The 21,032-nt window shown below is 39.1% G+C and overlaps 1 protein-coding gene across 1 annotated transcript in view; it reads left to right on the top strand.

Moving 5' to 3' along the window:
- The first annotated feature begins 601 nt into the window (after nucleotides 1-601).
- The window catches only part of ASTN1 (astrotactin 1), a 213,028-nt gene continuing 192,597 nt past the window's right edge, over nucleotides 602-21,032 (top strand). Inside the window, exon 1 of the mRNA XM_088153813.1 lies at nucleotides 602-905. Coding sequence (XP_088009939.1) covers nucleotides 602-905 — 304 coding nt within the window. The remainder of the gene's footprint in view (nucleotides 906-21,032) is intronic.

Genomic DNA, 21,032 nt, shown 5'->3' with positions numbered 1-21,032 from the left:
GACGGACAGGCCTAACAAGAGTTATTCACTGAAACAGCTAAATGGAACCTCCAAGTTCAGGGGCAGCGTATTCTTTCAAGTTTTGACAGGTGGTTGTGGATGGCTGTTACCTTTACAACTGGCTTGTGTAATCCCAGAAACATCTAGTTTGCAAATGAGAACTGAATGGAAGTTGGGTCTGACACGATTCTTACCAGGCGCGTCTCTCAATTGCCAGGGCCCTGGGAAAGCCTTGAAAACAATTTTGCATGGCAAAGTGTAGCTGCAGCTCCCCCCTCCCTTCCCCACCCTTCCCCACCCCACTAGCAACCCGCGTTGTATAATCCAGGTGGTGACTAGCAGCCTGTGTGCGTGAGTGAGCTGGGGAGAAGATGCAAAGGAGGAGGAAGCCAGCCAACTCGGAGACAAACCCGCTTCCCTGATCTTCTCCTCCGCCTGTCCTTCGCTCCCTTGCAGCGCCTTGGAGACAAAGAGCCTCCCACAGTCCGCCCCTTTCCTGATTGCATTGCAACCGCAAGCCCCTTTCTGGACCAGGGATCTTCTTCCCCGCCCCCTCGGCCGGCTCCTCTTTGCCTGCAAGGCGAGGCGGATCAGGCGCAAGATGGCTTTAGCTCGCGTTTGCATCTGGCTTTCCTGCTGCTGCTGCTGTCTCACGGCCGCTGCCGCCAATGCAGCCGCCGCCGGGCCAGCTGAAGCGGACGGGGACCCTTCCAAGGAGATGGAGTGCAAGCTGAAGAGCATCACCGTGTCGGCATTGCCCTTCTTGAGGGAGAACGACCTGAGCATCATGCACAGCCCCTCGGCCTCCGAGCCCAAGCTCCTCTTCTCGGTCCGCAATGATTTTCCCGGCGAGATGGTGGTGGTTGATGACTTGGAGAACACCGAGCTGCCCTACTTCGTGCTGGGTGAGTCCCCCCTTCACCCCGTCCTGTCGGCCTGGTTGCCCCTTCTCTTAACCACAGGCCCAGTCCCCAGACTCCCGCATTTCCTCCCCAAACTCCCACGGCTCCGAGATCCCAGCTATGGCCACTCCAAGTTGCCAACCAGGTTGTGTTTCTTTGCACCCGAGGGCCTTTTGTGTAAATGAGGCGGCCACAGGCACGCTGGCTCTAGGCTGAGAGGCCCTCCGTGCCGTGCGCTGGGTGGCCTTTCGTACCTTCAGTGCCCCGCTCTTCCCCAGCTCAGGGAAATGAGGAGAGAATGGAGGCAGCGCTGGCTGCGGTTGCTAGCAGCTGTCTCCATAGCTTGCTCACCTCGGCAGGCTGCACCCTCCGTGCCTGTTTTGTGGTCGTGCGGCGGCGGCATGAAAGAAGGAGCGGATGCGTGGGCGCGCAGGTGGGTAGCTTGAAGACCCGAGCGGGCGGTCTGGACTCCAGAGCAACTGCCCGGCTGCCGGCTTTCTTTGGACGGATAGGATTTGGGAGAGGGCCCGCTAGGCCCAGCCTTTCTGCGCGTCGCCTAGGGAAGGAAGGGAAGAGAGTTGCACCTCCTGCTCCTGGCAGTCACCTTTGCCATTAAGTGATAGAAAGCTGCGAGGGAAATTGCCCTGAGCAGCCTCCTTGCCTCCCTGCCTGCAGCAGGTGGGGCTGTGCAGGTGAGGACCTGGAGCAGGAATGCCACTGCTGCTGCTCGCTCATCAGAATAGCCAGTGGCGAGGATGACAAAGCGTCATTGTCACTGAGAGTGTTTGCCTGCCCCACTCAAGCCTAAACTACTCAAGCACACCTGGCCATATTCTATTTTGTGCAAACCCAACCTGTGTGGTTACTTTCTGGATCAGTGTGTCATGGGAGCCCAGAAATGGGTTAATTAGAAAACCAGAAAATGGGTTATCTATGGGTAACTACATCATGTGAATAGAACCACCATCTCCATTTTCTCCCCAAGGCGCTAGATAGAACTAAGCTTATCCAAGCAGAGTCTGAAGTAGGAGGTGAAATGAATGGGAGTAGTGACAGTGGTATTTCTTTCAGTATATTTCCACGTTAGAGATCTTTGCTTTTACTCAGCTTTTGCTCTATCAGCATAACATCTTGTTCATTAGTGGGACATTGTCCTGCATCTCCTTATTGGGCTAAAATATATTGCCTTTGTGGGGGAGTGATATTGTTATGGTGCTGGTTGGGTAATGAATATCCAATGATATGGATTGCCTGCCCTTTGTTTTAAAGTATAGGCACTTCCCTTCAGAAATTACCAAAGATTGTTCAAGGCTAGTATAGTCAGATAGCATGTATCCCCCAAAATTATGGGCTCAGGGGCCGAAGCAGAATAATGTTTGCAAATCATGGCTATATGTTAGATTAAACATGAAAAATTGGTTACATTCCAGAACAGGAAGGAAGGACATAAGGCTGTTTAAAGCAAGAGCTGGGGCTGAGATAAACCCATCCTTGATATTTGTTGGGTTGCTAGGATGTTCTGGTGGTGATTAAGGACCTGGATCTTACTCACTGGGCCAAGTAGTGGTCAGGAATGGACCCATATGGAATTGGGCCCATTTAGGTAATTAAGTCCAGTCTAGGTTTCAGTAGAGAGATCCAAATCAAATCATCCCCTCAGTGTTCCCAGCTAAATTGCTTTGAGGATAAACCTCAGTGAGAGAGGCAGGATAAGTGAGTGAGAATGGCTCCTCCATTGAAACTACACTAGCTTGCTTTTGGCAAAGGTGAAGGCATGAAGAAGAGGTATTGTTATTAGAATGGTGATTATAGCAGCCAAGCATGGAGGCAGCACATACTGTATCACCTAGAGGGCTGGCTGTGGCTCATTTTCTTCAATAGCAGTTGGCATGAAGCTAGTGCTGGTGAATGCTCCTGAACTGACCTTTGATACCCAATTAATATTATCTTATGTATTGATTTAATGAAGCATTTAGTATCTGCACTCATTGTTTATTCCAAGAGTGGCTCGCTCTCAGTACAGAATCTTAATCAAAAAAATTAAAATATGATATTGAAATGTTAATAGCCAAGTTAAACATAACTTTATAAAACAAAAAGGCTTTTATTCATGCCTGGTAAAACAGATTTGGTTCCAAGTAAATATCTTTTGGTAAAAGAGTTCCAGAGTCAAGGTGCCACCCCAGAAAAAAATCCAGGTAGGTATCCTTAAGTTTTATTCTCTTTGTGTGGTATCAGCATGCATTTCTCTTGATCCTGGGTTACATCTTTTTGGAAATAATTTCTTTCAGTAGCTGTGCATCCTGGTGAGCAAATTTACTAGGTCTCAGAGTTTCACCTGTTAGGGTTTTTTTTGCAGTTGTTTCCTAGAAACTTTAGAGAAGGGTTCTTAAGGTTCAGCTGAAAAGAAAGGCTACATGTCTATTACTTCCTCCAGTTTCTTCATCCAAATTCGAGTATGGGCCATGTTGACTGGGCTGTTGAGAACTCTACTCAGAAACATCTAGGGGGCTAAAAGTTCTTTACCCCTGCTGTTCAGTGGCATAAGGTTCCACCCTAATTCTACGGGCTCTACCATTTTTTACTTGTCAGACTTCCTCTTTAGAGTCATGTCAGTAAAAAAATAGAAGAAGGCATTACACAGGAAGTTTACAAGAAGGGAGGACTTGATATAGTCCTCTTTTGCTATAGTCCCAAAGGAACAGTGTCCCTCCTACCCCACTTGTTTAAAATTAGCCTTGGAAGAGAAATTTCCTTCATTGCTGCTAGGCTTAAAGCAGCCTCATGTATCCAGAGTATTTTATACAGCTATGCAGCCACCCACGGCTATATGTTTCTCCCTTTGCTTGGTTCACTCATTTGGGCATATGATGGTGCCAAACATGGGGATGTGGTGGAGGCTGGGTTAAGAGGTACTGGTATATCAACCAGCATCCTATCCTATGCTACAACTTATGACATAGAAGAGGTGGTCAATCATGGCCAAAAGGGGAAAAAAATCTTACATGCCTCAGAATATTTCAAGTATTCTGACAGTATGATCTTAATTAACAAGATAAAGCATAGTCAATATAGAACAGAAAAATGAGAGAAAAAAAAAGAATAACAATTTTCTTTCTGCTTTTCTTGCAAAAGAATAGATTCAAAGATGAATAGAAGAAATATATATCATTTGTGTTTCACCTTAGTAATCCATGTTGAGTGTCTTCTTACATCCTGTCAGCAATGAGCCAGTGTAATGAAACTTTATACATAAAATTTCTGATGTGTATCCTTAATTATTACCTCCCATCCTACACAGCTGCAAAACATTTCCATAGAAATTCTCTTGGGTAACATTTCTTACATTCAGTGTCTGGTTACCTAGCCCATCAGCTACTTTAGTTATGTTTACTCAGAAATTGTTCTTTGAAAGTAGGAAGTTGAAAACCATCAAGGAGGTTTTCTGTAATGCTTACAAAATAAATTGTCCCAGGTTTCTTTCTCATAATTTTTCTACATGACTCACAGATAGGGTATTATAAAAAACATATACTGTATTATTAAAGTTGTGTTTGTTACATTTTTGAAACTTGATTCTAAATGTTATTTCACATGGCACATAATGGTGAGGCAAGGCAAGGCACCAGTCTTCATGACGGATCTGGAATTGAAGCTAATTGCAACCTTCTTGCAAATGCTATTTTTTACCACTGTGCTAAAGAAAAAGGAGTGTTCTATTTATCTAGGGATAAGTAGCAGGAAGTCAGATTTTTCTTATCTTCTCACTCTGCTAGAGAGTGTGGTCTGGAGGGAATAGAATAATACCCAAAAAGCCAATATTATTATGTGTGTGTTCTTCTCAGTGTGGTAAACATTTGAGTAAATTATGCCACTCCAGAAAATAGGTATTAATTTACAGGATTACAGTGGTACCTCGGTTCACAAAGTTAATTCGTTCCATGATTCTGGTCGCGAACCGAATTGGTCGCGAACCAGATCAGATTTCCCCATAAGGTTCAATGTAAATAAGGTTAATCCGTTCTGAACCATATGTATTTTTTTTTAACCATCTTTATTCTTCAAAATAGTCGAGATTGTTGATTTCGCCATCTTGTACTTGATCAGTCACACAAATACCACGCTCATGCTTTTCTACAATTTCCTTCTTCAATTCAATGGTTATTTTCTTCAAAACCTTCTTCTTACCATTCTTGCTCTGCACTTTCTTGTTCTCTTCATTATTGCTCTGCACATTCTTGTCACCTTCATTACCATTCTGCACGTTCTTGTCACCTTCATTACTGCTCTACACTTTCTTTTTACCACCATGCTTGCTCTGCACTTTCTTTGGAGCCACGCTGGATATACTGTATGTGCTAAAAAGCACACCAAAAAGCTTCACAGCAAGTGTCTGTCTGCGACCGCAATATCGCCTAGAGGAAGCCACGACCATGTGTCAGAGCAGGGAAGATGGCTGCGGGTTGTGTTCGTCACCTGATGCGGAGTTCGCAAATGGAAGCAAAAATTTGCAAATGCTGCTGTTCGCAAACCGAATTGTTCATGAACAGAAGCATTCATGAACTGAGGCATTACTGTAAATATTATTTTCCTTTTAAAGAATAAAATTCTTGCCACTCGATTATGGGAATACCCACTTGCCATCTGAGAACCAAACTACATGTGATGGTGAGATGTGTATATGCTAAAAAATAAAATAAAATAAAATGGAGTAGTAGAGACTGTAATAATTGTTGGAGAATAAAAATTCCCTGGTGACAAAATATTACTTGTTATATTAATTTATCCTGTGTTTCCTTCAAGGAAGTCAGAGCAGCATTTTAACCTTAGATCAACTTTGTTGTCATAAATAAAGAGAAAGGATCTTTTTCTCAAAGTCACAAATTACGGATTTGAACTTAGAATTCCCATATAGAAAGCTAGCACTGTACTATGTTAGATTGACACATTGTTGTTTGAGTGGCATTAAAATGTGATGACCAATACAGTAACTGTATAAGTGTGTATTTTACCATCAAAATATATTGCATACCTAAATAAATAATTGCATTTTGTGGAGTTTGAAAAGATTAAATTCTACTGGTGGCTACATTAATTTTTTATGGTACCCATACATTATCCCCACTCAGATTGTCAATAATTTAATTCTCCCATTCTGCAAACAATTACTTGCAATTCAGTAATTGACATGCAGCTCACCTTCTGCCTTCAAGACTTATCTGTCCATCAGATTTTCAGTACTGTCTGCATGAATCTTGCTTCTTGCATGAAAATTATATCAAGATAGAGTTTTATTTTTTCAGTAAGCGTAACCATGTACCATTCCTCCCCACTTTACAGTTCTTCTATTAAAAATGCTACCAGTTTTAATACATTCTCATTACTTTAAATTCACATGGCATACTTATTATGTTCATTTAATATTTTTCTGTCACCTCTTTGTCCATGCCAGGTTCTCACTGAAATAGTCTCTAGCACTGCAGGTTATGTGACTGAATGCTTTTTCACATGAAAGAATTACCTGAATATAGAAAATTGCTACATCATGGAAAAGAGCTCTATCTCTTTTGGCATGCATCTCCTTTATTTAAAGGCTTAATATGACAATTGTTTTTTTGTAGGAGGGAGTTTTCAATCATATGAGGCTCCAATCTGCAGTGTAGCTTAGTTTAGTGAATAAATGAAACAGTGCTTTTGAAAGGAGATGGAAAAAAATAACCATTGAGATTATGGATAGTAAATGAATTAACAATGGCCCTTTAAGTTGATATCCAGTCTACAACTGTTTCTCAGCCAGTGAGGAACTGTCTGTCTAGAGATCTGCAACCCCATTTAGCAAAAAACCAAAGATCCCAGAGCAGTAATTTACATAGCTGAGAGAAAGATGGTATATCAAAATGTTCTTCTGGCCATTAATTTTTGATATCTCATCCTTGAAAATAATAGACCTGTATTTTGGCATGATTTTTGAAATTCTTCTTAAGTGTGCTTATAGCTGAAGTATAACTGTCATTATTAGTATTTTTGCCTACTTCTCCTGGTTTCTGGAAGATAAATTAGGATTTGTGCCAAATGCATCATGAGTCTAGTGCACATTAATATAAATGATTGAACACAAAATACCAGGTTCTCACTGCATCCTCCATTACCATAACTTCTTATTCAGATAGGAACATACCTGGCTTGCTATTAAATATTCTTATATTTATCTTTTTTAAAAAGTATCATGGACAGCTTACCCCTACATTAAAAGCCAATACGATAATGTACTGTATTGTGCTGTAAATTAATACATCATCCAGTAGGGAAAGAACCCTCACAAAGTGATGCTTACTATGACACTGAGTCCTATCAGTGGTTCAGCTTAAGGATCCATATGGTTCAGCTTCTTATTTCCTAGGATAGTAATTCTATTCATTAGGATGATTAATTCAATGAATTAATCATTATTTTGTGAAGAAATGCTTAATGTTGTCTTCCTTTCTTAAACCAAGTGTGACTCAACTTGGTTGCTGCTGCATTCCAATATAAAGATATAGGCCATTTCCTTGTTAGGCATTTATTTACTTATTAAATTTATATTCCAGATTTTATTCAGGTGTACACAGTGTTCCATCCTCAGTGTTGGACTGAGAGGAAGTGACTAACCTAGAGTCACCCCGTGAGCTGCTGTGGCTGAGGACTTGAGCAGTCCACTGTGCTTCTAGTCTAACTCTTGAATCATTTATACTATATTACCTCTCAAAAAACAAACAGAGAAGTTGGTTGTTTACAGTACTTTACAATCCAACAAATATGCTGATATAATAGAAATGAGGCTTTATAACAGTGATAACTGTACAATGCTAGAAGGAGCTATAAATCACCAGTAAGGCAATAGTTGTAGGGAGGAAAAGTTCTCTACCTAGATTGTCCTCTTCAGTTTTATATGCCCTACTGAGCAGCTTCTTAAACTTACACTTATTTTAATTCAGAATTAGGCAGCTGTACAGTTTCTATCCCTCTACTTCACAAAAGCTAAAAGTAGCATTCATTTAAAATAAAGTATGCACACTAAATCAACACATTATACACTGGTTTAATCTTACCTTAATCATTATAACAAGTTTTCTCAAGGGAAAATGTGTTTCACCATTTTGAGGCAATCACTGTAGACTGTATTTCTCTACTTGCTGTTCATGTATGCAGATTTACTTAAAGATAATGAATGATGAATGAACCAAAAGAAAATGCCTTCAGAGTTAAGTTAATCAGTTGTCTAAATGACTGTATTTATTTGATTTTTTTCCCCCTGGTAGTTGCTATGTGTTTGTTACTAATTCTTTTGAGGACTTTGACATAGGCCTCTCTGGCTGGGAGGGAAGAGAGTTGAAGGCTGTGAAAAGTGCGTGGTAAAGAGCAGACGATGCCAGCAGTGGCCTGTGTAATATTGATATAATGCAAGGCTCCAGCAAACACAATCCTTTGCTTGGTCCCACTTTTTCATTTCTCCACGTAAGCGGGTCTCTAGGCTGCCACAGAGAAGCTTATGTCCATGGCTCAGTTGCAGCCACAGGAAGGCTGCAAATCAGGCATTTGGTGCACTTAGAACAGCCTGTGTTCAGCAAGCCTGGCAAGGTTACCATGGTAACTCATAGCAGGGGCCTAGGCTGCCCAGTCAGGCACAGATATATTAGGGATAAATCAGCAACAGTTTCTTCTTTGCTTTCCAAACTGTTTATATTTTTCCTGCCCCCTAAACATTCAAAGAAATAAAATTGGGATGCTGGTAAATCCACATCTGGTTTGTTTGTCTGTTTTTAACCAAGTGTTGTGATAATGGTATATTTCTGTGATTTTAATATCTGCGGCCCAATATGTACTTGTTACTGCTTAATGCAAGAGCAAGTTGGTCTTCGCCCAGAGAGTTGGGGAACCTACTTGTCACATATATGTAATTGTTCCTTTTATCTCTGGAAGAAGCTGGTTAGAAAAAGGAAGGACTGAAGAAGGTAGATATTTAATCAGCAGTGGAATAACTTTGCATAATGGCCATCCACCTAATGTTTGCATATGTACTACTCTTACTTCCTAGATTTTTATAATAATGTGAAAAGGTGTTGAAATGCATGTTTATGAGGCTATAATCTCAGAATTATTGTTGCAGATCATGTATGTTGCAGATCTGTAACATTGAAACATTATGTGGACATTAATAGAGGGCAAGAATTCATCATTACACTCCCCTTCTGTGTTTTGTGAATGAATGGAGAAATAGCATCACTACAGACTTCTTTCCATAGTGGGATCCAACAGGTAGCCTTCCCCTTGGGTGACTAATTAAGCTCACAGAAACATTATAATATAGATACTCTGTGTGTGTGTGTGTGTGTGTGTACATATATGTATGTGTGAGTGTGTGTGTGTGTGTGTATAAAATTTGAAGACCATTCCAGAATTCAGCATCCTGTGTGTTGTCAGACAGTTTACACTACCCCCACCTGACACCAATTCTGGATGTCAGTAGGTTTCTGTGTGCAATTCAAAGTGCTGCTTTTAATGTATAAAGCCCCATATGGCTTAGCATTGCTATATTTCCAGGACTCCTCCAAATGGATTCAGTCCATTTCACACATCTCTCCTGGGAGAAGAAACTGTTAGTAGTGTCCCTTTTCTAGGAAGTGTGTCTGTGTGAAGCCCAGATACAAGCAGTCCTCATTTAGCAACTGCCTTGTTTAGTGACCATTTACAGTTACAGTGGTGATGAAAAGGTAACTTTATGGCCAGTTGTTGCATTTATGACCTTCACAGGTCTGTAAAGCAAAGGAAAGTTGAAATAAGATCATAAGCATAGTCACAATTTCACTTAGGACTGCTTTGCTTAATGACCAACTTACCAGCCCCAGTTGTGGTTGCTAAACAAGGACTACCTGTATACTGTTTCTCTGTGATAGCCCCAGTCCTCTGTAATGGCTGTCCATTAAAGGCAAGAAGGGCTCCGTTGCTAATAGCTTTCCGGTGGCTAGTAAAAACTGAGTTATTCTGGAGGACTTTGGGGTAAATTGTGATATCATCAGGCCTGTGTTATTGTATTAACTTAACATTAACCATGGATGTTTATTGTTGTATTGTATAATAACCACCAAGAGTCATAAGATATGGCAATATATAAATAAAAGAAATAATGCTGCATTTCGAATATAAGTAGAACAGCAATGAGTAGAATAAACAACAATGCTTCAGAGCAGTAATAAACAAAGATTGTATATATCAGAGTTACCATAAGTCAGCTATTTCCTGGACAAATCCAATTACCACTGCCTCTCTCTCCAGGAATCTAAAAGGAGGTAAATGCCTCTTGTTTTTAAAGCAACTAGAGCAGTCCCCACCACCACATCTTCAGCCTCTTCTGCCTCTTTCCAGGTACATACTCCATCTGGCTGCTTTTTGTGATTCCTCCTTCCATGCGTCTGCTTGTCTCTCATGCTTTTCCAGCACCCTGTTTCCTCCCCTAGTTCCTGTTCTTCTTTTCTTTCCACCTACCTTAGTCCCACTCTTTGGTCTACGTCCGCTGTCACATTCCTCGGTAGTTTTCTTTGCTACCCGCAGTTATTGCTATCCTGAGTCTCCACTCTAGGATCCAGTCCTCCTCTTCCTCTCTTCCCTGCTATATAGGGACTCTAGACAATATCCGCTGTTTTATCTGCTGTATGAGAAAGGTTTAGGATTAAGTCATATGGTCCAGTCACTGTCATTTTCTCTGCCTGGTGTGGAAAACATAACTTTTACTTTGCACTGTTTCCCTGCAATAAAGTTGGACATTACTCTCAACATCATATATATTGTTTCTTTGCTCCGGAATTCTGAATTCATTGCCTCTAAATTCATGAGCTGTGAGTTTTAACAACCAAATTAGATGAAATGAAGATTCTTTATAATAACTTGGTCTCTGTCTCCTTACTTGAATTGTATTAGGTGGTTAGAGAAGAGGTTTAATTCCTTTTACTACACCATTTTCCAAATCTAACACTTTGGCTCATTGGTCCTGCTGAAGAAAAGGCACAGAGACTCATGGTCTCCTTTTATCTAATCCAATGTTTGTTATAGCTCTTTCTTTAAAAAAACCAAAAATATGGAAACTAGACTATGGATCTCCCTGCTGTCATGAAGATGGCTTAGGGAATGGCCTTGAAGGACAAGAGGTAGAGCCACTACCAAGGCAACAGTCAGATAAGTGGGGCTTGAGCCCAGGCCAAGAAAATAACATGAGTAAACATCTCAGACAAGGCCCTCTCTAGTTCACATGAAGATAAAGTGAGGGAGGGGGAAGCACATTCAGACTTCCAAGCTTCTGTCACTATAGCTGTTACAATAGAAGTAGTCCTGACCTATATGGCATTGGTTTCTTAGTCTGGTCTACCTTGTTGGGCTGACATCTCACTCTGTTTGGCCCTTAGTACTGATAAGCAATAAACTACCAATGTTTCAGTGGCATTGCGGGGTGGGGTGGGGTGTCAAAACAGGCAGGATGGCAGTCATGGCAGCATGATCGAAGTCCTGCCCCTTTGTACATGCATTAACATCATATTGTGCCCTCTGTAAATGCTTCTGCATGGTATGATATTGGAATTGTAACACTGTGACAGGAGATACATCTAGTATATCTCTGATTCTTACTTTGCAGAGATGGACTCAGGCAGAGGCAAAGTGTGTATTTCTAAATGCATTCTGAGCTCCCTGTTAGACTCTGTTTCCCATCTTTGACAGCCATTTTGTTAGTGCACCCATTGTATAATTTCAAAATTCCAAATATGAGTATATTCTCAGTCTCCAGAGGCTGCTTACTTCTGACCTAAGAGGTATACAGACATTTATGAATGGTGATCACATGCACAGCAAAAGACAAGGCTCTGAATAAAAACAATTACAACAATTCTGCCAGAGGTACTCAGATTACATATTTAAAAGTCAGGTCAGAAAAAGAAGAGGGCAAGAGAGTGTCAGAAGTAATACATGGGTTAAGAGAACGTGACTTGAACCCCTCTAGGTAAAAAGGCAGGATATCAGTCAAATAAAAATGTGAAACTCATAGCTTAATCTTCTTGAATATGAGCCTCTGGCATATAATGTCTGCTTTGTTTCTAATCTGTTTCTCCAGCCATCTGATTTAACAACTCTGTTTAAAAATATCTAATATTTTCAGACCTGAGTTCTTCATTATGAATTGGGCCCCATTAGGAATACAGCATATGCAAAGGAATTGCCTATATGGACTATAGTGGAAAACAATCATAAAAGAAAGTTATGGTTTATTAGGAAATTGAGTTTCTGCTATGATTAGAAATGTTATTGTTTTTTTTCCTCAACTTTCTAGTGTTGTATTTGTGTTTGCACAAATCTTTTCTGAGTAATCAACAGAGTGAAAATTGTATCCCATATTGGTTACTGAATCTGGAAATTCTTTTTCCATGTTTTAAATCTCTCCATCTGCTGCTGTTCCCCAATTGCTTGCCCAATCCAGACATTTTTTAAGGAGCATAAGCCCTTTTCAGTGACAATCTGGATAGGTTATCCAGCATGTTTTTCAGAATATAAAACTTGCTGTTAGAATTACGTTTGTAGAGTTTAATGACTTCAGTAGTTGAGTGGAATTTGTAGTGTAGCTTTCACTGTTTGAAAGGCTTATCTAGGGGAGAAACATTTAACAAGAAAGTTCATTGTGAAAGAATCGGCAGAAATACGATGCTGCTTTATTCAGAGATATTTCCAAAGTTACAAGAATGGCATAGATTCAAAATGCAGTGAAGAAGTAGCTACAACACTGATAACCTTCAGACAGGCTGTTATAACTGCCCAGCCAACAAGTGGACTCCCTTAGTGCTTCCTTGTTACTTTATTCAGCTAGCCCTGAAGGAGCAAAGAGATACCAAATCCTGACTTTTGACCATTGAAAGTTTTATTTAGTTGTCATTGCCACTGAAGAACAAAAAGTAAAAAATAGGGACCTAAGTTATGCTCTTGTGCTATATTCTCTTTTCTTGTACTATATTCTATTCGGTCTTGTATTATATTCTCTTTCTTCAGGCAGAGTTGCAGAATCTGTATGAATCTGCTAAATTAAAGTTTGGTTTAGTCAACCCATCAACAATCCATTTACAAGATTAGCTTGACCTCTTTCCACAGTAGTTTTCTTCCCATAGTTACTCTTTGGAGATGATAATATATAAATGGTACAAAGTGGCCAGTCTATTAAGCAATAACTGCTTAACTCAGTCACTCAACATTTTTGGATCACTTGGTTAAATAAGTAATTAAACGACTGGAATGATCAGATTAGGAAATAGTGAACAAAATCATGTTTCCTCTGAATCACAAGAATATCATATTGGTTGCATGACAGAATATATATATTTCCTTGTGTTCACAGAAGCTTTTTAGAATGGAAATTATATCTCAGCTTTAATTACTCCCAAGCCAGCTGGTGAGCACTGGTTGGTCCCTACGCAGTCATGACAATACTTTGTCTTTTAATGCCATATTGAGATAATCAGCTTTGTGGATATGGAGGTTGCAGACATTAATCCTTTTGATGATTGGTTACAGAAGGGTGACAAGACCCTCTAAACTAAACAGTTGGCCAGGGACATCACCTTCTACCATATCTGCTGCTTCTATCATGCTATGGCTGGTTGTATGCTCTTAGACAGCAATTAAACATTTAATAATATGCAACTGGAATGCTGCCAGAATTTAAATTGGTAACTATCCTCAGTTTCAACTAGGATATTTTTGCAACCTAATTATATTTGTATTGAAAATTTAAAGATGATTGGATTTTATTTCTTCTTTATTTAAAGTCTTATTTTGGTAAAATATACTTAAAACATTGCACAACCCAGAGTCACTGCAAGTCAGGCAGCATATAAATTTAATAAATTATTATTATGGTTGGTTACATAATGAGCCAGATGTTTAGACTGGAGTTGGCACTTTTATCCATCGAGTCCTTCCGAAGGACCTGGGATAGGCAGATGTTGTTTGATGGTGTTAAAGGTATCATTGGAGGATATAAGCTGTTCCAAGTAAAGCTGCTGTTTGCAATTGACTGATGGTGATTTTGTCAATGCCAACGGTGGTCGTGGTGTTGTTGTTGTTGGTATTATTATTATTATTATTATTATTGGAAAAAAGTTAAAACACAAAGCAATAAATACATGAAAAGCAACAATAGCTCAAAATCCATGTACATATTACATTAAAATGCCTAAGAAAGTGTGTTTTCACAATTTATGTGGTTAAAGAATGGATTTGGTGGGTTTCTTCAAGAGCAGCCCATCTAGAGCTACAGTATCATTAGACAGCAGCTGTCAAGCCCCATACCTGAGAACACAATCCAGAAAGCAAGAATCACACAGACTTCAATAAGGAGTTTTGGATGAGATTAAAAGGAAAGAAGGAGAATTAAGGAACTCCCCAGGGGATACAAATATTTCCCCAAAAATTAAGATTTTACAGTAACAGTTATGTTAACAATAAGAGAAATGGAAATAAAATTGAACCATGCAAAGCAAAGAAATTTTGAATTTGCGAATAAACCAGGGAAATGAATGGCTTACAAATTTCAAAAAGAAAAAGAAAAGAGAATGATATTGAAACTACAAGAGGGAGATACTGTATTAATGGATAATGTGGCCATACAAAAAACATTTTATCAATATTACTCTAATTTGTATAAAGGACATGATATTCTGTTGGAGAAAATAGATGAATATCAGAAAACAAAATTTACTGAGGATTACAGAGGAACAAAGACAAATTATGAATGGACCTATCACAATAAGGGAAGTTTCAGAAGCAATTAAAAAGAGTAAACGGGGAAAGGTACCTGGGCCAGATGGACTATCGAGTTTGTATTATACGTGCTTTGAGGATAAACTTTTACAACTTTTACAAAATATGATGAATTCTATTTTGCAGGGTGGAAAAATGCCAGAGACTTGGAAAGAGGGTAATATAACATTAATATCTAAAGAAGGACAAGACTTGACTTTGGCAAGGAATTACAGACCAAAATCATTATTAAATAATGACTATAAATTCTTTACAATGATTTTAGCTGAAAGACTGAAAATAATTTTACAAGAATTTGTTCATGAGGATCAGTGTGGGTTTTTACCTAAAACACAGCTGAAAGACATTTTGGCTATAATATACAAATGGATCAGTGGGAAAATACATGGTTGAAAGAACTGAAATTTACATTATGTTGTAGCCTTAAAGAGATTTTTTATAAAATGATGTATTGTTGGTATTTGTCACCAGAGGAATTGTCTAGAATGTATAAAGGTACTTTGAATCTTTGCTGGAAATGTGAACATTTTATCATGTTTGGTGGACATGTAAAAAAACCAAAAAATTTTAGATACAAATACATGCATTAATTCAGAAGATTTTAGAAGTTAAAATACAGCTGAAACCAGAGACTTTTCTTTTGGGACTAATGGATAAGCAACTAGAGAAAAGTCATGGAACTTTGTTTTTAGATATTAAAACTGCAGCAAGACTGTTATGTGTTCAAAAGTGGAAAGGTTACACTACCCACAATGGAGGAATGGTTGGTGAAGAAGATGGAACTTGCAGAGATGGCTAAATTGACGATAAGAGAAAAAATATCTACATTTATGGCTGACCCCTTATAGACTTTTTGCATGAAACGGAAAAATGCACTTATGATTTGTGGTTTTGATGATTAGAAAAAGAAATGGATAATAGAAAAAAATGAGGGTGTTTTTTTGTAATCTTAGAGTAAGAGAGAAATTTGTAATCATACTTGTTTGCTGCGGCGGAAATTGAAAGCTTCTTTCTATTTCTTTTCTTTCTCACTGCACTTTTGTTTTTTCTTTCTTCTTCCTACCTTTTTTTCATTGTTATTTTATATGAGTTTTGTGTTTGTTTTTATTAACGTTTAAAAAAAATATTTTAAAAAAAGACTTCAATAAGGAGTTTTAATGCAAGCATTAGGAATACAGAATCTTGAAAACTGCAATAGGAACCTCAAGTCTTCATTTATTAATTAAGGTCAAGTCCCTTTTAATATTTTGGATCTCTGCTTCCTCGGCTTTTTGCAGCCTGGACTCAGCTGCCTATTATGAAATAAGATAGTAGCAAACTCTTCTGTCGATTGGTTGTTTATGCTTAACGTTCCTCCCATTATTTTCCTAGCTTCTCTATAATCTCTAATACAAGCAAAGAGGTTCAGGAAACAGTTACTCTTTGCAGTCATTTGGATGTTTTCCTGGCCAGATATGATAACCCTAGCACAGTCCTCATAGGTTTCTGCAGCTATGAATGCCCTCTTCCAGATGTCATAGCTATGCTCCTTTGGCCTGAGGCATCTCTGTTTAGGTTTCTCTTGGGAAAACTCTAACATACTGTTTGGTTTTAATATGGTGCTTCTCCAAGTGTGGGGATTATATCTTAGGTGGTGTGGGGTAAGGGTTAAGTACAATGTGGAAAGGTAATATGTAGGTTAAAATGAATTGAAAAGGGAAGGTTCAGGGTCCTGAAGTGATGCCTCCCTTTCTTCTCCAGGTGTACACTGATTGGATATTCCCTGGCCTTTGACTCTCAAAATTGGATTTATGAGGAGAAATTACATTTTTCTTGCATTTTAATTTCAATGTATTTGGGGAAGATGACTTGTAGGAAAGATGCTCAAATTCTTGTCCCTCAAAATCATGGAAATAGGTTTGATGATTTGCCAAGTTTTGATGGGAAATTTTAAAAAATAAATATGGCAATAAATAAACCCCTCCATGAAAAAATGGGGCAAAAGTGTTGTGCCCTTTTCAGTGATGTCATCACATCACAGCTATGCTCTTTTGGCCTTCAACCAGAAATAATTTTGAAAGTACAGCCCTCGGCCACAAAAAGATTGCTTACTACTGCTCTTAACATAGCAATAATACATTCATTTGCTAGGCAATAAGTTGGAGTTCACTTCTGAGTAAATATGCATAGGGTATTTGTAAAGACCTTTTTTGTAAAAAAACAAACAAAAACCCTCATTTTATTTCCCTTTATTGCTTTGTTATAATTTTAAACATTTTTACCCCTTTAAATGATTCCAGTCAGTTTTTGTGTATTGAATTTGATATTACTCAGCTTTCTATCCAATCAGAATTTCTCAGGTGATCATATTGAGATTGAATGAAACCAATTCAAAGTGTTACTACCTAGAAACATTGTCTTCACTTGAACTTGGCTTTATTTGCCCTTCAGACACTAAACACGTAATCAAGTATGATTGGCATGACTCTGACTGGCAAATACTTCTGTTCCAAAAAGAAAATAAGTTAAAGATACAAGCCAGTATGAAAAGAATAAAGCAGTGCTTCTAGTGCTGACATATAAAAGAGCAAACAGGAGATTAGAAAAGGGTTTTTTTGTGGGGGGGGGGGATGGTATTGCAGGCAGGGAATGCAAATTGTCCTGTAGGAAAGCAAAAATAGAGGGGAAAAAAAGAAGAAATGGAAAACACAATTTTCTGGATAACCTGCCATGCAGTACAATGACATATTTTAAAGATAGGTGCAGCTTTTTGAGTGTTTGGAGTCTTTCAGGGCATGAGATTCTAAAATGAAAGCACTTGTCATGAAGATGCCACTGGTTTAGAAGTCCCTAATTCTAAGAAGGAGAAGGCTGGTTGAAAAGCAATAATTCACTTCCTACAGATAGTACATTTGCTCTTAGCCAAACGACTCTGCTGCATTCCCCCTGGTATAAATCTTGGCACTTTGTTCTGATGATGCCCCTGCCAGTTAATCAGTTGGATGAGGAACACCATGCTCTCTGCTAGCAGACCTTTCTTCTAAAATGATCAGGAAGGCCACTAAAGTCTGTTTAGTAGCCACTACTGTAAGGAGGACTGGGGTCTCATCCTGGGAATACTGTAGGTATTGTGACATACTTTATTAATACTTCTGTCTATTACTCGTTAGTATTTCTTTATATTTATTTTTAGTTTGTAATAGTTTGGGTCTTTGACCCTAAATAAATAAATGCACTTCATCAAGGAATTATTGACATTTCTTTTTCCATGTGCTCCTGGACTAGGTAGGTATATTAAATAAATTTATATTTAATGGGAATAGACCAGTTGCAGCAGGGGTGGGTAATAAGCATGGCCATCCTACTCTTTCCTAAAGGTGAGGATGGTTCCCATTTCTTTCCATCACTGCTGCATTTACCAATTTCTTTGATTTTCACAGGCTACTTTTAATTACCATTATGCCATTGCTTACTGTTGTTGTTCCTCCTCAGGAGGTTTGGCTTTGGCAGTTCTAAAACCTTACAGCTAAGGAACCACTGGCAGGGAGCATGTCAATGAGCTGAATATACTTGACAAGGGTGACACGGCCTGTCTGCAGTTCTCTGATGGCAATGCAAGAAGGTGACATGAAGAATTAACCTGTTCTCAGAATATCTACTGAAGTGACAGTGACAGAGGAAAAAGGGAAAGAGTGCATGCATATGTTCAGAGGAAGTTCTTTTCTATGACCTTGTAAAGTTAACAAGTGGTTTTCAGATCTTGTTTGCAATTACAGATTGCTTTTTAAAAACTCTTTTGGTCTGTTCAGTTAATAGCAGGTAATGTTTAGACATTAAGAAGGGGAAGGTTTTTCTCCAAATCAAGGTAGATGGGGAGGAAAGGCCTAATTTGTGACTCAGGCTTCTACTAAGACACCTAGGAATTAAACTTTCCTCTTTAACTTGCTATGACCAGTGAGTTCAGAATTGGTGATAGCTACTGCATTTGGGTGCACAAGTGAAGCCATCTCTTCCTGTGTGGCAGAATATTAGTAGAGGTCACCTTAACACACCTAAGAAGGGGAAAAAAAGTTTTTATATGGAATGTGGTAGCAGTAATGGTGCTTCAGAACTGATCTTACATGCTCTAAAATGTTGTTATCTGTCCTTTCATTGACTCTGTTGACCTATTGACCTAGAGACCTACTGACTCTATGTTGCCATCTTTCCACCGAGTTCTCATCAATAAGATTCTGATACAGTGCAATCACAGACATTCAAGCATATGTGAATATGTTCTTTATTGGGTAGCTGTTCAAAATTGATGGCTGATGAGTTTTCCTCACAAGCTCTCATCTTTTTATAGAAAGGGCAGGGTAGTAAGTGCAGATGTATGCTTCCTGGTTAGTTTCTCATTATTTTTCTTTTTTCTTGGGCAGAAAAACTCCTTTTGTTCTGCAAAGGAGCCTGTGGTACCTTATCATTTCCCATTCATGTAATTTGTTTTTGTAAGGGAGTGAAGTCAGCATATCAGCAAGCCTTATTACACTGTAGCTATAAAGCTTGGGGGTCACAGATCAGAATCTGTGTTGGAGTTTGGCATACAACTACAGGGCAAGTACCTGTTTGGTTGTGGTCAACTTTGTAATTGCAGTGGGGCTCAATACATTGGTGTTTCCGCTTCTCTCTCTGGTAAAGCATAAATTCAAGCAAATAGCAATAATGGAACTTACTTTGTCATACATGTACATATAGATTCATTAACATATTCAATGAGGGAAAACCATCCCAAGTATCTCTCAGATTGTGCAAGGGGAAAAAAAACTCGAGAATTTTCTGGCTCAAAATATGTATTAGAAAACAAGTAAAATATGTGCACATATGAAGGGGACAGTTTCTTGTATAATTTCTTCGTGTGAACCTTCTGGAGCACATGGCTGGCCATTATTGGAGACAGAGACTCCATCTAGGTGAGGAGAAGCACAATTCAACTGAAATGCCATTGAATTCCATAGTAGGGAAATACAACTACTGTATTGTTTCCAGAATTAAAGTCAGAGCAGTAGATGCAATGGATTTATAATATGATTGAGCCAGCTAATTCTGTATTTTATAAACTGTGTTGAACTAAGCAGTATAATCTGTAGAAGAGTGAGGAAGGTGAGTTGATTCCTGAACATGATTACTTTTGGGTTCCTTCTGTATCTGTTCCTAGAGGAAGGAGAGACTGAGTAAGATTATACACTGGATTACTTTGTTGTAGCCATAGTAAAATTACTTTTTAGGCAAAGGCAGCAGTAGAAATCACTGTTGCCATGGTTCATCCTCTCTATGACACCAGCAGCAGATCTGGAAAAGGAAGACAAATTAAGGAGTAACCTTAGGCTGAATAACCCCTTTGTACAGACCGTGGCATGATGGCATTAAAATCAGGTACATGCTTTTTGTGAATCGTGTATCAAAGCCTTTGCATTGTCTCTGGAAATCATTCTGTAAGCTCTACAGAGTGGTCTTCTGTTTTGCCCTTCTCACCTCCTTCCTTTAATCAGTTTTCTGTCCTAATGTGTTACTTTCAAGTTTTGACACTTAGCAAAAACTCTGCCAGTCTAATATATTCATTCTACTGGGACCTCTGAGATATCACGTTTTTCTCAATCTCTTGAGATTACTTGTGCCTTTTGCTGATTCCAGAGGTGGGCACACTGGTCTTTCTTTTCCATCTTGTCTTCTAAATCACTCCTATTCGTAGCGCTGGTGAAGATTTTCCTGATAAAGCAAATCTGCTTTGTCTCTGCTTTCTACATTAAAATGAACAGTGTGCTCTGGAGGTGATGATGATTCCCTGTGGCAGCAGACAGAGGGTCTCACGGGGTTCTGTGACACTTGATGACCTCCTGAGGCAAGCCTCTGGCTGCAGCTTGTTTTTTGGGTTTTTTTTTTGTCTTTGCAGAGGACAGTGTGGGAGGTGGGAAGTCTGGATAATATCAATTTAGTTTCCATGTAACTACTGCCATAGTTAACAAAACAGGCAGAATTGACGCTGTGGGAGCTAAGCACTCAACTGTACTCTGCTACCCAGGGATCACAGCACATTCCTATAGATTCTGTTGGTAACGGACACATTGTGAATTATAGCCTGTAGTTGTAATAAAAGCAGGCACACATTAATGTCCCATTACAGGGACAATATGTTTTGCAGAAAGATGTACTAGAAAACAGGCTCATTGCTAAGTGCTTGTTTAGTTTGTGCTAGTATTTCTTTAGCTACTATAGAAAAGGAGTCTAGCTACTATACAGAAGGTTTCTGGCAGGTGGAAATAAAAGAGGTAAAAGAAAACAAAA

The sequence above is a fragment of the Python bivittatus genome, unplaced genomic scaffold, assembly GCF_059951505.1.
Source record: "Python bivittatus isolate LINGU-HERP-01145 unplaced genomic scaffold, Pbiv_v1 ctg000700_np1212, whole genome shotgun sequence".
Taxonomy (NCBI): domain Eukaryota; kingdom Metazoa; phylum Chordata; class Lepidosauria; order Squamata; family Pythonidae; genus Python; species Python bivittatus.
Note: the sequence above shows the minus strand (reverse complement) of the source record. Positions and strands in the feature narration are given on the sequence as shown.